This window comes from Vitis riparia, chromosome 1 (assembly GCF_004353265.1).
Source record: "Vitis riparia cultivar Riparia Gloire de Montpellier isolate 1030 chromosome 1, EGFV_Vit.rip_1.0, whole genome shotgun sequence".
Classification (NCBI taxonomy): domain Eukaryota; kingdom Viridiplantae; phylum Streptophyta; class Magnoliopsida; order Vitales; family Vitaceae; genus Vitis; species Vitis riparia.
This window is the reverse complement of record NC_048431.1, coordinates 10,673,143-10,689,788: the sequence shown is the minus strand read 5'-3', so window position 1 is coordinate 10,689,788 and position 16,646 is coordinate 10,673,143. Positions and strand designations below refer to the sequence as shown.

The window sequence follows — 16,646 nt, the reverse complement described above, 5'->3', positions numbered from 1 at the left end:
ACTGGTGAGTTGTTATCAAAAACTTTTTTCTTTTTTCTTTTTTAAACCTTCATAGAGATAATGACGAAGGAAAATTAGTATTTTTGTACTATCCTGTAAGGATGCTTGATTTCCTTATTTGATTATAGCTCCAAGATTCATTGCATCAAGATGTATTTTAGCATCAATGATCCAAGATAAAACAATATTATCAGAATCGGTTGTAATAAATTGATAGCATTAGTATAACTTCTATTATAAACAAAATCAAATAATTTGTTTATAATTTTTAACAATATGTAACAAAACAATCAACAATAATATAAATATATAAAATTTTATTCTATATAAATAACTTCAAGTTTAAGATACGAGAATTACCTTCAAAGTAATTCATGCTAATAACATGTTGTAAAATAAGGATAAATGCAACACAAATATAATATAGATAAATTATATATAACTTTGATAGTAATATATAATATGGAAGCAGAAGTCACAAAAGAGAATTGAGAAAGTTGAGAGAATAAAAAACAGAAAGAATGAGAAAAAGTAAGAAATTTCTTTCTTTTTTAGGGATGCATATTACATGGAATGAAAAGCTTTTTTATAGGCTTCCCAAATGGCTTTCATCAATATTTCCAATATTGAATATTAATAGAACTCGTAAATAACATTAATAGTTTTCATTAATAAGTATTAATGAAAATCATAAATAATATTTAATTTTTTATGTAACCGTTATTATTATTATTTTTTAACTAAAAAATTAAAAATAAAATATAGTGTGAGCAAACCATGAGATGAATAGTAGTATCATACGGCCTTGCAAAGTTCCAATTCCAATAGACTGTGAAGACTGAAGAGTGTCCCGTTAATCAGATGCCCCCGATTGATTGAAATTTCCTTGTTTGTTTAACTTTAATGTAGTTGGGGGTTTTCCTAATTAGGTTTTTTTACGATTCCAAAACGCTACGTCTCAGATCATGTTTCTATCTACTCAGAGCTGATCCTAGGGTTTCTTCTGGAACTCCATCCAACTTCATATGGCAGAAGCCTCGAGGTCTCAAGTCACCATCACCCTTGGCTCTACTGGTCAGGTATTTCTTCTCTTAAGCTTCTTTGTTTATTTTGATAATTTTTAAATTTTTTATTATTATTTTTATTTGTTTTTTGTTTTTTGTTTTCGGTTTCTTCAAATTGGTTATGAGGTTTTCTTCTGAGTTTATCACTACCTGTCTGCTTGAATCCATGAACATTTGAATGCTTGTGCTCCATTGAGGAAAAATAGCAAAAAAGGGAATATTTTGAGTGTTTTTAATTTTTGATTTTTGGGGAAACTAAAGTGTTATTTCAGATGAGGTTAATGGGACCGTTTAGCTTAAACCAAGTCGGGTGTTTTCGTCTTGGGAAATCTAAGCCTCGTGAAACATAATATTTTGATTTTCTCTTGTTTTCATTCTCTCAGTAGCCAAACGGTCCCAATGAATTACTGGAGTAAATACTCTATTTAGAAGTGCATCCACTTTGGATCCATTTGCAGGTGGTAAAGAGGGCAGGGCCTATGATGGATGGTGCATTTTTGGAATCTCCCCCGGCCACTGGAAGTAAGAGGTCTGTGAAGGATCGATTAGGGAGTAATGTGGATTCTTTGATGCATGAAAACCCACTCAACAATAAACGGTGTGTTTCTCATTCCATCTGATTTTTTTTTTTTTTTTTTTTCTAATGTTTATCTTGAACTAGGTTTTAAATTTGTGTTGTTTGGTCTGACTTTTTTCTTTCTCTGTTATTTACTTTCTACGGACACTATAGCAGCATTCAGATATCTCAACATGTGTGTTCCATTACAGGCATCAGTATCACATCATTAAACAGTCAACTGGTTACCCAATCCAGGATGGACTAAGCTTGTGGCCATGCTAAATAACAACAAACTTGTTAAAATCTAGAGTCATCTTACACCTGTCTTTACTAATTGGGTTGCAGCAATAGACCCTTCCGGACAAACAAATATTTCACTGGTTTTTTGTTTAGATTCTTCATTTATTTATTTATCTATTCATTTTTTAAAAATATGGAATGGGAACTTTTGTTCTATAGTTAATGTTTCTGGTTGTATATAATCTCTTGGCAGACAACGAGGAGATCGTAACAAATTACATTTGAGTTCTAATGGTGTTAATGGTAATGACTTTCTTGATATAAATATTCCAATCCATTGAAATATCACTGTGATACTGTATTTTCCAATTTTTCTTATTATTAACCTTGGTTCCTTTGGATAGCTAAAGGGAAGTGCATTGGTAAAGATGATCTCCGGTTCAAAATCATGCAAAAAAGCATGTCTTTCCGAGCTCAAACCAATGATCTGCTGAATGGCATGGACCTTCGTGAAAAGCTGTCAAGGACAGTTAAGCATGCAGAAACTAGTGTTGATATGCAGAAGCCCAGACCTGAGACAAAGGAGACTAACCCATGGGGCCAACTTCCTTCCAGAAGAAGTGCAGAAGATTCACCACAGATCAATTTGCCCAGAAATTCTTATTCTGCTTGGTCTTTGGATCAATTAAAGCAAAGATACCCAGATGGAATTTTTGGTTCTACTGGGAGTCTCTCCCCACAGATGAATGTTCCAAAACTACAGAAAAGGCCAATAATCCAGAAATATGATGATGTTAGATCAGCTCCATTTATAATCAATAATATTCTTGATCCTCCAGGACGTATGGGCACTACACCTTTTATGACAAAATCTACACTACCGACTGGCAGTGCAAAACCTGTAGCACCAATGCAAGCCCACCTCCAACCATCGAGCAACATTGTACAGAAAAATTCATACATAGTACAAGCCACTTACCTTTGGACTTCAATATTTTTCTCTTTGTACTTAACCCTGCAACATTGTATTGTATTGCCTGGGAGCTAATTTTAATGTTCACCTTCCACATATTTTAATTAGTTCATTTTGTTGCTTATCTTATTTCCTAATATACTAAATCTTTTTTTTTTTTTCTGTTATCATATTCATCTTTTAAAGGTTCAGAAAAAGATATCTTATATTGCATATAAATAGCTTCATCATATGTACCTATGATATTTGAAGTTCTTTATTTCTGATATACAGATCCTTAGAATTTATTGTATACAAAAAGGGAATGTGGTTACAAAGTGAGAATGCAATTATGAAGTTTTGGTTAGAGTCTTTGCATCTAACAAGTTTTTCTTGCTCCAGTTAATTTCAAGGCTGAAATTTATGATGCTCTGCAAGAAAATCATATATGTAAATCAACTTGTTTCACTTTAACTTCATGTCTGCTACAGTTATGGGAAGTTGTACGCTTTCTTGCTTTTGCTCCTAATTGCTTTAATAATTCTGCTAAAAGCATAATTAGTGGAGCTCTGTCCTTTCACAGTTATTTACTGCAGTAGAGTTCAATTTAGCTTTAGGAGTTTATTTTGATGTTTTGTATCTATTCCTAATATTGTTTTTGTACATGCATCTGCTGAGCACCTTTTCTTTTGGTTGTTTATAATGTAGGGTGATGAACAGCCTACTGTTGACAGCTTGTTACATTCTCTGGGTCTGGGAAAATATGCCATTTATTTTAAGGCTGAGGAAGTATGTAACTTCTGTCATGTTCTATTAAATGCTCTTTGAGTGAGGGTGGAACCATTGTGACGAATTCTGTACCAATTTTCGTTCAAGCTTGAGTTTTTCTGAAGCAAAAAAATTTATGTAGTTTGATGAAACATGGTCTTCCTATGAAAAGGAGTGAAAATAAGATAAAACTGTTGGATGCCTTTTTTTTTTTTCTTTTTTTTGTGACTATTCCTTATGTTGCTTTCCTTTTCATTTTACTTTTCTTTTTTGCATGTGCAGGCAATGTTCACCAACTGAAAAATAGAATGTTTTCTAAAATATGGAATTTTTTTCCCTGTGTAATTTCAACCAATAGCTGACATATTTGATCCATTCTGCAGGTGGACATGGCTGCGCTGAAGCAGATGGGGGAGCATGACCTTAAAGAGTTGGGAATTCCAATGGTATTTTCAGTTGTTTCTTTTATTCTACTTTTCCTCTCTCTCTCTCTCTCTCTCTCATTTGTCTTGCAAATCTATTTTCAGGCAACATCAATTGCTAATTACCACTTTACCAGATTCCTCCACTTTCTTGCCTGCCCATTAAAATGCAGTGCCATGTCTCTCTTACCCTTACAAAAGAACAAGTGCCATTTGTTTGGGGGCTTTTGTTGTTGGAAGTGCATTGCTTCATTTGAAGCCTGTGATATGGCTATTCATGCTGCATTATGTGATGAAAATGTCCCTGACCACTGTGTAATGAATAACAAGACTTTTCTTTTTCCAAATTTAGTCGGAATAAAGACAGTGTGCCATGTAATTTGGTTATTTTGGAAATTCAGTCAGTACCAGAATTGGTTAAACAATCAGTGAACTTAACCTTTTCCTATCTTGCACAGCTTCCAGGAGGATTTCATAGAATCTCTATGAAACAAAAATCCTTTTTCATACCATTTTGCTTCCTAAGGCAAAGAGTTTGAACTGCCAATAAAACTGCAGTTTTCCTATGGCAGTATTTGGAATGGGTCCATGTTACTTTGTTAACCTTAATTTCTTTGATGCATAAATGTTTCTCCAAATTCCTTTTTGCTCTGTAATGCATCAATTCTAAGGGATGGATTTGTTGTAATTGCAAGGGTTGCATTTTTACAGGACCTCCAAACTCCCTGTCATGATTCTTTTGAAAATATGTGTAATATAAGTTTATGCTGTTTCAGCTCTAACAAATAACCGTTTTAAGTGTGTGTCCATGCTAACAGTAGTCCTGATTCCTGAGAGTTCCAATGTTATATCGTCAAGCCGTAGGCAAACTTTCTATTAATTGATTTATTTCTTCCTAGTGTTTTTTTCAGCTGGTTCTTTAGTTTTTCTTCTTGTTTTGCCCTTTATTTTGTAATCTTTTGCACCACAAATGAAGGTAATGATGCTTGAAAGGGCCCTATAAGTACTTCAGTTAGCCTTTGTCATCCATCTACAATCTCTCTTTCCCTCCCATGATCAGACTTCAAATTAGTTCTCTTTTTGTTTCTTATTAAAGTTACTTGCATTGCAGGGGCCTAGGAAGAAGATTCTTCTCGCTATCTTGTCGCGTTCCAACAGGCAATTATGACCCATGTACTTCACAAGCCCATAAATTTTAGGAGCAGTAGTTCTTATTTTTTGATGGAAAGCACATATTCAAGAATCTTTAGCATTAAATTTATACTATGTAATCTTATTAAATTGGGGTTGGCAACCTATGAACCCGTTGTCACATTTTTGCAGTCAAGAATAACTACATTGATTCGTATATTAATACGAGGGTAAGAAATTTTGCAATGCATGATGCTTTCTTTCCACTCAATAATTTTATACTTCTTTCACATTTCACTTGGAAGAGAGAATATTGTGGAAACTGAACAAGTGGAAAAGAGGTTTTATTTATGTTTGTTAAAATGCCTCTTCGTTTACAGTCTCTTGAGGAGTGTAGACACAGAATCCACTCTCCAAGTGCTCAAACTACTGTGGGCGTGATCCATGAACATTGTGATGCTCGTTTTTAACTTAGATTTTTGTCAGGATCAGATGATGATGTAGTTCACATCTCAGAGGTGATGTAACGGTTAAAGTTTCATTCCTCTTGATCGCCCACATTTTGGAGTCCTCTTGATCGCCCACATTTTGGAGTCTCATGTTAAGAATAAAGCAGGGTCCAACTAGAAAAGTGGATTCCAATCTAGCCATAAGATTTGCACAATCATTTTTTTCCTTTTCTATTATCACTTTTAACGCTTTACTCTTACATCATTCACTTTTTACCAATGACCATCCAGGATTGTGAGCTAGGAAAGAATATTTGAATGTTAAACACTACTTTAAAAGTATTTTTATTTTATTTTTGTTGCTTCTTAGACGTTCATTTGAGCGTTCCAGAAACCGGATCGGGGAATCCAATTTTCAGATTTCATTGTTTTCAACACAGCATAAAGATTCAAAAATTGTTCTTCCTTTTGTTTGATTTTCTCAGAAACCAAACGAGGGTCGAGATCTCAAAGCAAGATTGGAGAAGGGAGAAGCATACGATTTTCGCTGAAATTTTATGCAGGATGCGTTAATTCGTTGACATCCGTAAATCTTTTCGTGAGTTCTGCTTTCGGTCTCCAATCCTTGAAATTCTGAGATTCTTATGCCAAAATTTTGTGAATCTGGTGTTGCTTTCGTCAGATTATGATTATTCATTTAGATTGCTTTAATTAGTGATGTGGATGTAATTGAGTAGTATGAAAATTTCAAATCTGTGGTCTTGCTTTCAAGATAGGAAGTGTTTTCGGTGAAAGTTTCATCCATTTGTACTAGCATAGAAAGCATTAATGGGACCCTTAGCTTTATTTGGATGGTTACCAGACTGACTTTGCTTCTGTTTTCCAAGACAACTCTAATGACTTCTGGATAGTCACAAAAGGCGCTTTGTGCTTGTGTTGATAAAACCAGATGCTACTTGTGATATCATCCACTAAGGCATTACAGGAGTGGAAGTAGGAAAGTGTGAGAGTGGGTAATGGACCCCGCAAATCACAATTCATTTTATCATAAATTTCACATGCTCTACTAGTTTCAGGGATTTGAGTTCATGAACAAGTGCTAGTTCTCAATAAATGCATTTTCAGGGAGACATTTATTCGCACTAAGAAAAGAAATTTCTTTACGTCAAGGATGTCAAATTTTCATTCTTTAGTTCTTCCTCTCTTTTTTGTCACTGTTTAATGCCCGAGGAAAATGGGGAAATGGCCTCTCTCTTCCAGAGCATCTAGTTTTTGGCCTTTGGTACCACCCTTGGCCAGTAATCTCCCGGATCCGAAGTCCTTTATCTAGAAACAAGTATATCAATTTGTGCAGATAATCTTTGTTATCTGTGTAGGAGATTCCTAGTAAAGTCTGGCATAGTTTTGACACTTGAAAATTTAACCAACTGGATAGGTCAGATGATTTTACATCAGGTGTGAAAAATAGATAGAAAAATGAATTTCCGAACAACTTTGGGAGTCTATCTGTATTGAATATTTGGGAGGTGGCAGTTGTCAATTGGTATTGCTGCCAAAGCCTCATGGATTTCTTCTGGTTGTGGGCATTATTGAAGGGATTCTAGTAGGACGTAGCCATATGGTTGCCATAGTGGACCTCTTCTCTTCACTGCTTGGGCTCGTTCCCGCCTGCTTTTATACACTGTTGCCCCTCTACTGTGTCATTCACTTGTCCAATGAGCAGTGTCAAGCTCTGTCCTCACCAGATTGTGAAAGCTGTGATCCTAGAGATGCCAAATTCCTGATGGTCAGCCTTGAATTACTCGTTTCTGAGAGTACTCCCTCTGCCTTACCATTGCATTGTGGGGAATTGATTCTCATTTGAGTCAGCATTTTCACAACAATTTGATTTCAATTTTTCTTGAATTTCAACAGTGTAGCTCTAAAAGCATTGTAGAAGGATGAGGTTTTTTGTACTTTAAAATTCATGATATTTTCTCATGGACCCTTTCCATTCTCATTAGACAATGAAAAGTCATGGACTTTTGAATTGCTGCCCCGCTAGTTCATCCAAGATGAATTGTGCTTTGTACGAGCAGATATTCATCCAAAAAGGCAATGCTTTTAGGGAAAAGGAGAAGAATAGAATATATATTTATGCAGCTGGAAATCATGTTGATAAGTTTTCTAATTGTAGCCACATTGGGTATCCCTTACACAAGTTGGCCCAAAAGCACTTGCTTTATATCCATGATTGCTCCTAAATAATGTAGACAAAGTGCAAAACCAATTACAGAGTAAAGAAGCATGAGTATAATGGTTTGAGACTGGGCTACCACTTGCCTCATATGTGAAAGACATGCGTGAGCATGCTGCTACTTGAAGAACAAGGGAACGATAGAGGGACACAATAAATAAAAAAATAAACAGCAGCCTAAGGCATGCTTCTTTTCATGGCCTCAAGTTTTGCGTTGAAGTAGATAATAAATAGAATTGCAATATTGTAATCTTCAAATGTCATCGATCTTTTTAAGTGCTTCTGAGATATGTTATGGTGTTGTTTCACACCAAAAAATTCCCAATGGAGTTGGCAAACTAGGTTTAGAATCAACGAAGCAACTTGTTTGTTTTCATAATGCCATCTTCTAGTTTTCTTATTAAATTCTGATGGTAACAGCATATATCCACGCTTCACCTTGACAATTTGATTATATCCTTAAGCTCATGTGAGTCATGGCTCTTTCAGTTGCAAATCACAAAAATAATTAGGGGCCGTTTAGTCTTACCTATTGCATAAAGTGGTGATTTTCAAAACATACTTCTGTTGTTGAGATTTGCAAAGATTGGAAAGAGAAAAGGAAGAGTAAATATGGGAAAACAAACCTTTCTGATTTTGGCTTTTATTTCCCGACAGTGGGTTAGCTTGAATTTTGGTTAGGTCAATCTTGTACTGCTGTATCTTTCCCATGTTGGTTGGCTTGGCATGTGCTTATATTTTTTTAAAAATAATCATTATGATTTTGGAATGGAAATACCAGGGTATAGTCTCATTTTTTTCTTTGAAAATCAGCCCTATCAAACTGTAGGACAAAGTTTCTTGTTTTCTTATCGTTATGCCATTTGTGTTCTGATTAATGTCCCCACTTTTTAAAAGTTCCCATTTCCTAGATGAACTTTCCAGTGCCTTGCCATGTGTGGGTGTTAGTTTCACCATTTGTTGGCTGCTCTGACATAACTGGAAAACATTCAGGACCAACTCTCTCCCCACCACCCTAAAACAATAACCTATTATTGAACTGCATGAAATGTGAAATAAGCTTTGTGAGCAGAAGAACAAGTGGATAGTCATATTCTTATATCTATTTATATCAGTTGTTTTTAATGCAATATTTTGTGCACTTCAGGTACGTAGTTATTGCAAATTTTATGGATGAAGGCCTCAGGTGTAATTAGCAGCTGAAGCAGGCATCAAATGATGCTAAACAAGACTTGAAATGCATCTGACCTATCTTCCGTTGTCCACAAGAAGCTCTGCCACAGATGCATCATAAAAGGTAGCTAACCTATAAATACTTCCCATAACACAACCTAGGATGCCCTCTCCAAATTTTCTGTTGTTGACAGTAACTTAGAATAAGAAATTAAATTATTGTTGCCAATATTGTAGTCCTGGTCAATTTTGGCACTCTTTGTAGTTTTATAATATTTTATCTCTTTCTGGATTTGTTCAGAAGAGAGGTAAAATAGAGTAGATGAGGATAGAGAATTGTGGTGGCTGATGGTAGGGGCCACATTATGATCTTCCATCTACCAGGGATCACTGAGTGAAACAAAATGAGATGAAATCAATCAATCAACCGACCCACCCACCCAGCGGCCACCATAATCTATCCTACTCGAAATGGGTTCATTTTATTCCACATGCTAAGATTGTGAAATGGTTGATGACAGCATGCCTACTTGGAATTCTTCTCCTAAAGCAAGAAAGCTATTTGAATATATTGAAAAGAAAAGAAAAGGAGTGGGAGTTGATGAGAATGAGAGATCTATTGGTGGAAGCAGTCCACCAATGGAAGATCTAGTTTGAGACAATGGAATAACAACACAATCTAATAGTTTCTTACATGTCTCCAAAGGTAGCAAAGGTGGGGCCCAACTGGAACAACTGTCCAACACAAATGCTTTGCTTATTTAGTGAATAATATTAGCTGATGACTTGATTCACCTCTAAACATATGCTTTTGGGAATAAAATATAGGGTTTGCCTGCTCTAAGAAGATATGCCCAGATCTGGTCGAAGACCCTTCAATTAGTATATATGCTTACATCATTACCCACTTCTTATATTCCTTTGTTTAACAACTACTCTCCCTTCCTATCCCAAAACATGGTCAAGATAGACGTATTTATGCCCTTTTTTTATTTGCTGTGGGTGGAGGGATAATTACAAAGAAGCTTCATGGTGCTGAATAATCACAATCCTACAGTTTTCAACATTTTATAAACATTACTTTGAGCCCTGTAGTGGATGGGACTGGGCACCCGCAGTTTGATCTTTATATGCTTCCTTTCTTTTTTTTGTTTAATATTATATGATAAGCTCCGGTAGAAGACAAACATGAATCCACTGGCTCATTAGATGGTCAAGAGAAATAATCTTTAATAGGCATTTAAGTACAGTGGGAGATTTGTTGTAGAGTTGGAGCGCCTTCCTTCCAGTTGATTACATCCCACCTTTCATTGACTTTTGTTATTTCAGTTATTATAGTAGCATTTCTCTCCTCTTTAAGCACGGAATATTTGTTTAAAATGCCCAAGTGGTGCCATAATTGCATGTTTGTTGAATTATTAAAGTGCTTATGGACCATGGATTCGCTGCTAATTAAACACACTGAATCCTCTCCGATGGGGAAGTTTGAAGTGTATCTACTGCAATAAGGAAAAAAAAATGTATTTTAAGCCAATATTGCATGAAACAGCTTCCCTCATCTGACTTTTCTTCTCCTACTTTTCAATTGACCATTGGGTACGTTTATGCTGTTTATGATTATTAAACTATTCTTCTTTGAGATGCAATGCATGTCGACAACCCATTTAGTTTACTATAAAAGGAAGAGAAGCAAAACAACAAAGCGGTACATCACCACTGCAAAATATACTTGTTTTCTCATTTCAACAAGGATGGAGAAAGATGGTTCTAGCCTCCTTTCTCCCATATCAGATGGAGAACATGGGGATTCTGCCGGAACCAGCGTTGAGAAGAAGCTTAGGTTATTTGGGTTTGAGCTTGATCCATATAAGAAAGGTGAGAGCTGCCTGAAGGAGTCTGTGGAAAGAGATGAAAGTGTAAATTCCTCAAACACAGATTCATCTGGGAGGGAAAAACCCTCTATAGAGAAGAACTCAACAGTAGAGCCAGAGGACAAGAAGTTCGAGTGCCAATATTGTTTCAAGGAATTTGCAAACTCGCAGGCATTGGGGGGTCATCAAAACGCCCACAAGAAGGAGAGAATGAAGAAGAAGAGGTTGCAGCTCCAAGCAAGGAAGGCTAGTATCAACCATTATCTTCAGCCCTTGCAGAACAACCATAGTTTCACTTACCATGGCTCAGCCCTATGGTTCTATGATCCCTCCTGCCAATCTCCCGACGATGAATCTCAGATTAGTTTCACTCCATTTGATCAAGATACCCATCTCAAGAAGTCTCAGTTTTCCAAGTGGTGTGCCCCCCCTGCTAACCTCCCACTTCAACAGGATACCTGTATGTTCACTCTCACACATGCTGATGGATCCGGACAGAACAAGCCTGCCATCATCAAGCCTTCCCCCTTGCCCGTTTCAAAGCAAAACTGTAAATCCTTGGATCTTCAGTTAGGACTCAGCGTGCAACCAAACATCAGAAGCTCCTCCAGAAGTGGGATATAGCTTGCTCCAGTATATGGATGATTTATATTCTTTTTTTTCTTCATCTTCAACAAAAAAAAAAAAAAAAAAAAAACTGTTTGTATTCATGATAATTGGCCGCTCGCTTCAGAGGCAGCTGGCAATTACAAAAGAAAAACATTAGATCAGTGATAATACTATTATATTACCATTATGGTTCATTTTTTATCATACAAATGCAAAGACTTGCCGTGGGCATACCATAATCAAGCAGAGCTTCCAGAATGTGGACTTAATTTCTAGAGTTTGGTGTAGTAGGTGGAAGCCAAGTTTTCCATATATTTTGCTTTGAATTGTGTGCTTGAATTATATTTACTTAGAATGAACAACTTGTACTCTGAGTAATAGCCAGGAAAGTTCCCTTCATAATTTTCCTTTCTCAACAAGTCATCCATGAAGGGCCCTGCATTTCTACAGTTTCTGCTGACCTTTTCTTTGTTTGGCTTTCATTAATTTAATAAGAATTATGTAGGAAAGAGTGTTTATTATGCGGTCTCTTTTTTAATATGTTTATATGGAAAAGTAACAAAGTGGTTCATCCATTGATTGAATTCGAATGCTCATAATGGGAACAAAATATTAAAAGTCAAAAATAAATCTCCAACAACAACAATTCCCACTATTCAAGATTTTTCTTTGCTGAAAAGAAAGAAAAAAACTTTACGTGTAATGAAATCATGTTCATACTCTTGGGAGTTTAAAGCTTACATGAGTTTCATAACCAAAAATCTAATTCAATCTAAACACAACGCACCAAATCAATCTAAAAACGAGAAATTATGAATCAATTTGGAATTATTTTTGTTAAGAAAGCATGATATACATATTCAACTTAAATCTTGCAAACTTACTTTTTTAGAAACATTGATTGTTTAACATTGTATCAGAATTTGTTCCACATGAAACTAAATTTCATCTGTTAGAAATGAACTCAAATTTTGTCTATCCCCTTCATAAAAAACGTTAAAGAAGTATCATATTTTTGTTTAACATGATATCAGAGTTTGTTTGACATGAATTTAAATTTCATCTGTCTTCATTTGTTAGTATATATATATATATATATATATATATATAAAGAATTGATTGTTTAACAAATTTCAGATTTAAAAAAAAAAGTTTATTTTTTGAGAAACCCTGAAAATAAAGTGTTTTTTATAACAACATATTTTAATCATTTTTTAATTTTTATTTCTTTTTTTAAGATTACTTTCCAAAATGATCACACAAAGCCGAAGACAATTCAAAACGAAGCATCAGATAATATATATACAATAAACAAATGGAGCACATTTCAAATTTTGAAATAAACCCTTGTTCTAGAACATAAGAAAATTGTATTCGAGAATTATTATTAAGAAAAAAAAACTATTTTAAAAATGTTGCAATTATCCATACATGTTATTTGGGAGGATGACTGGTTCTTAGTTATTGTTTATGTTTGTGTCATTTGTCACAGCAATTGAAAAGTACTGTTTATCATATTTTTTGTGAGACGAATCCGAAGAAAGAAATTCTGACAACTCATTGATGAAGCTGACACATCATTTATCCAAGTTTTAAAATTGCACGGGATATTTAATTAATGAATAGGCTTAGATTTGGCATAAGCACCCAGGAAAAAATAATTGTGCACAATTCTACATGCAAACGTACACGTGCTCTTGAAACAATATGTGATTATTCTAATTGTTTAGGTGGCTAGTCATCTAACCTTCCTTACACTTATTTTTCTTTAATATATTGCCTTCAACCATTCAATTTAGCAATTGACCCGGTAAGCTTCCAATGGCCTTTCCCCTCACCCATGACATTTTGACCTTTAAATGACATCCCTCCAATACCCATATGAATGATATCATTTCTTTACCATAATACTGAAGTCATTACATTTGATTTTTTTTTTCATAGATATTTTGTAATTGAGATCATTTTATTTTGGTGAGAGGTCACAAAATGAGTATGGGTTCATATATGATATTTTCACATTTCTTTAACTTGAACGAGATGAGCACGGAATCTCAACCAATCCACTCGATCAATTTTGTACGGTCAAGTAATTCAAAGGAATTCATTTGATTCAAAGTTATCAGAATGAATCGTTTGCTTCACTTATTTTCAATCATTATAGTTGACATTGACCAGTTTTTTTATATGGATAAACACGACATAAATGATAGGCAATGAAAATGCAAAAGAGAAGAGTAAAAATTCCTGACTTAGAACATACTCAATCAAAAATACATGGAAGAATAAGTTCGAAAAAAAAAAACATGTGTTTTAAGTAATTGATTTGAGTTAAAATTTAGAGATGTATTGAAAAGAAAAGAAGAATCTCAATATTCACCAACCATGTAATTAAGAAGAAGAAAAACTTTTGAGAATATTACAAAGATTTTTAGGGATGAGTTCATGAATACCATTGGAGCAAATTGTAGAGGTTTTTTATTTTTATTTTTAATGGACAAAAAGAAAAATGAAAGAAAAAGTTCATTCACGTTTCCTAAAATTTGATGAACTTGCAATTGAACGAGATGAGCACGGAATCTCAACCAATCAACTCGATATGAATCGTTTGCTTCACTTATTTTCAATCATTATAGTTGACATTGACCAATTTTTTTATATGGATAGACACGACAGAAATGATAGGCAACGAAAATGTAAAAGGGAAGAGTAAAAATTCCTGACTTAGAACATACTCAACCAAAAATACATGGAATAAATAAGCTTGAAAAAAAAAACATGTGTTTTAAGTAATTGATTTGAGTTAAAATTTAGAGATGTATTGAAAAGGAAAGAAGAATCTCAATATTCACCAACCATGTAATTAAGAAGAAGAAAAACTTTTGAGAATATTACAAAGATTTTTAGGGATGAGTTCATGAATTACATTGGAGCAAATTGTAGAGGGTTTTTATTTTTATTTTTAATGGACAAAAAGAAAAATGAAAGAAAAAGTTCATTCACGTTTCCTAAAATTTGATGAACTTGCAATAATGTTGCTTCAAATATAAAGTGTAATCCATCTTTTAACAAAAATCTCTTTATCAGTCATAATAATATGCTACTTTATTTTTTTTTACATTCTTATTAATTAAATAATTCAAAAGTAACTTCAAATAATAAATTTAAAAATCTACGTAGGGTTTAAGAGATAAAAAGCTAAGCTGGGGGAAAATCCTCTTAAAGTGGGCTTCAATCTTGAGTCCAATACGTTGAGCCCATAGTGGTTTCGACTGCAACCCGTTATGAGTAAGCCCACTTTGTCTTCTTCATAATATCATTATTATCCTATACCATCCTCTTATAATATAAGACAATCAGAAGGAATATACAAGCATATATAGACTAACTATGAACTTTTTTATTATTTAAATAATATTATTATTTAAAAATTATTTGTAAGAAACAACATTTTGTGAAGTAAAAATTATACAAAACATCCCTTGAGGCATCTAACAATTATATAGTCCCCAAGTTTTTTTAAAGTATTCTAAAGCCCCTTTGATCATTAACTAGAGTTGTTGACCGTTATTCTACTAATGATGTAATTGTTTAAAATGTTTTCAAAACCTAAAAATGTTCTTGCTTGCTTTCAGAGTAGAGCATGACCCTCGTTAAAACACCATTTTCTCCATAATCAATTGAAATTGAAGTCCTAATCCCATTTTTTTCTCTTACAATATCAGCTAGAACCCTAGAGCACTACACTTTTCTTTCCTTCTCAACTAAAAAAACCCTAAATCTCTACACTTGTTATTCATTTTGAACCAAATCAATTACGAAGAAAAGGTGAAAACAATGGTTTGTAGAGGTAGTTGTTCAAACCCTAAATATAATATTTTGGAAGAAATGAGTTTAAATTAGATTAAGGGTATCTCCTCAATTTTTTATCAATTACCCTAATTTTTGTAATTTTTGTTGAAGAAGGTTTGTGCTCGCCACCTACGGCATCTTTATTTGGTGTTATATTCAAAAGTTGAATATATTACTATGTGAAGAAAGTTGTTGTAAAGATCATGCAAACCTAGAGAAATCCAAATTGACTTCCGTTCACTTATTCAACAAAAACTTGCAATTTATTTAAGGTTATGTTTGGTTATTGAAAAGTATTAGGGAAATTTTAAAAAATGCTAAAAAAAATCATTTTCTTAGATTTAGTTTATCTATAAAATATATGAAAGAAAAAAATCAAATATAATTAAAATTAGTTAAAATTTTATATATTTTAAAATTATTTAATCGTTATATAAAAAAGAAAAAAGTTGTGAAATGTGATTTAAGTAGTATACAAAAATAATTTATTAACTTTAAATCTACTTTTATCTTCACATTTTCTTTCTTTCTTTCTCTTTTTTTTCTCTAGTTTCTTTCTCTCGCATTTTCCCTCAAATTTTCTTGGAACCAAACATAACCTAAGTGTTGGGAGCCTGATCAAAGGGAAATGGGTTGAAGATGGGAATTCCCTTGTAGTTGGAAGAGAAGGGAAAGCCAAAATCCTCTTGTATTGATGTGAAACATTTTGTAGAGGAAATTAGAGAGATTTGAAAAACATTCAAATAAGTTTTAATTGCACTTATGTTTTGTTTGGTTTTGTTTTGTATTTTTTTTTTTTTTGTATTTTTTGTTTTTTTGTTTATATGATGTTAGTAATGCTTATCATTGTTACGTGTGAATGAGTTTATTGGATGAAGGGTTGTGATGTTTTAGTTTATAGGCCAAATACGCTACTTAAATATTTAAGTTTGCACTATAATCTTTGAATTTATATATGTTTCAATCTAACCCTTAGATGTATTGGTATTAATGCTTAATATTATGATTGTTCTCTTCATTAATGTGTTGTAGTTATTGATTGTAGGCACATTATAGTTATTCATTGTAAGAATATTGATTGGTTTATTTTGGTCATAATTGTAGCAGTTGCAATGCTTTGGAAATCTTGCATCGTTATAACCTAAAAGTCCTCTATTATTTTCATCATGACAAGCTCCGATTTAAGAGAGCTCGTTGAAGTTGAAAGGGTTTTTTTTTATTTCTTTTTTGAAAATGTCAAATATGCCTCTAATGGTTCTTATACCTTGACTCTCAGTGATGCCCTTGCCCTTGCCCTTGCCTTTGCTACTACTAATGCCC

The 16,646-nt window shown here is 33.7% G+C and overlaps 2 protein-coding genes across 5 annotated transcripts; both read left to right on the top strand.

The window, feature by feature from the left end:
* Positions 1-806: 806 nt before the first annotated feature.
* On the top strand, positions 807-5,384 carry LOC117924944. 3 transcript variants are annotated; one of them, XM_034843698.1, is made up of 7 exons: positions 807-1,074; positions 1,523-1,662; positions 2,117-2,166; positions 2,268-2,827; positions 3,524-3,604; positions 3,967-4,029; positions 5,117-5,384. In XM_034843698.1, the coding sequence occupies exons 2-7, from the start codon at positions 1,544-1,546 to the stop codon at positions 5,171-5,173; spliced, it is 930 nt and encodes a 309-aa protein (XP_034699589.1). In that variant the 5' UTR covers positions 807-1,074; positions 1,523-1,543; the 3' UTR covers positions 5,174-5,384. The 3 variants fall into 3 exon arrangements, with proteins under 3 accessions (XP_034699589.1, XP_034699584.1, XP_034699596.1); XM_034843693.1 differs by having other exon boundaries at positions 807-1,079; XM_034843705.1 differs by lacking the exon at positions 3,524-3,604 and having other exon boundaries at positions 807-1,079.
* A 606-nt stretch (positions 5,385-5,990) lies between these two features.
* Positions 5,991-11,749, top strand: LOC117905614 (zinc finger protein GIS-like). Of its 2 annotated transcripts, XM_034818586.1 has the most exons (3): positions 5,991-6,183; positions 8,969-9,118; positions 10,635-11,749. In XM_034818586.1, the coding sequence occupies exon 3, from the start codon at positions 10,635-10,637 to the stop codon at positions 11,487-11,489; it is 855 nt and encodes a 284-aa protein (XP_034674477.1). In that variant the 5' UTR covers positions 5,991-6,183; positions 8,969-9,118; the 3' UTR covers positions 11,490-11,749. The 2 variants fall into 2 exon arrangements, with proteins under 2 accessions (XP_034674477.1, XP_034674418.1); XM_034818527.1 differs by having other exon boundaries at positions 8,969-11,749.
* Positions 11,750-16,646: the final 4,897 nt, after the last annotated feature.

Coding starts and splice junctions, on each gene's coding strand:
- LOC117905614 (XM_034818527.1), top strand. CDS start 10,599: ATGCTGTTTATGATTATTAAACTATTCTTCTTTGAGATGCAATGCATG.
- LOC117924944 (XM_034843693.1), top strand. CDS start 1,026: ATGGCAGAAGCCTCGAGGTCTCAAGTCACCATCACCCTTGGCTCTACT. Junction 1,080..1,522: donor CCCTTGGCTCTACTGGTCAG/GTATTTCTTCTC, acceptor ATCCATTTGCAG/GTGGTAAAGAGGGCAGGGCC. Junction 4,030..5,116: donor AAGAGTTGGGAATTCCAATG/GTATTTTCAGTT, acceptor CTTGCATTGCAG/GGGCCTAGGAAGAAGATTCT.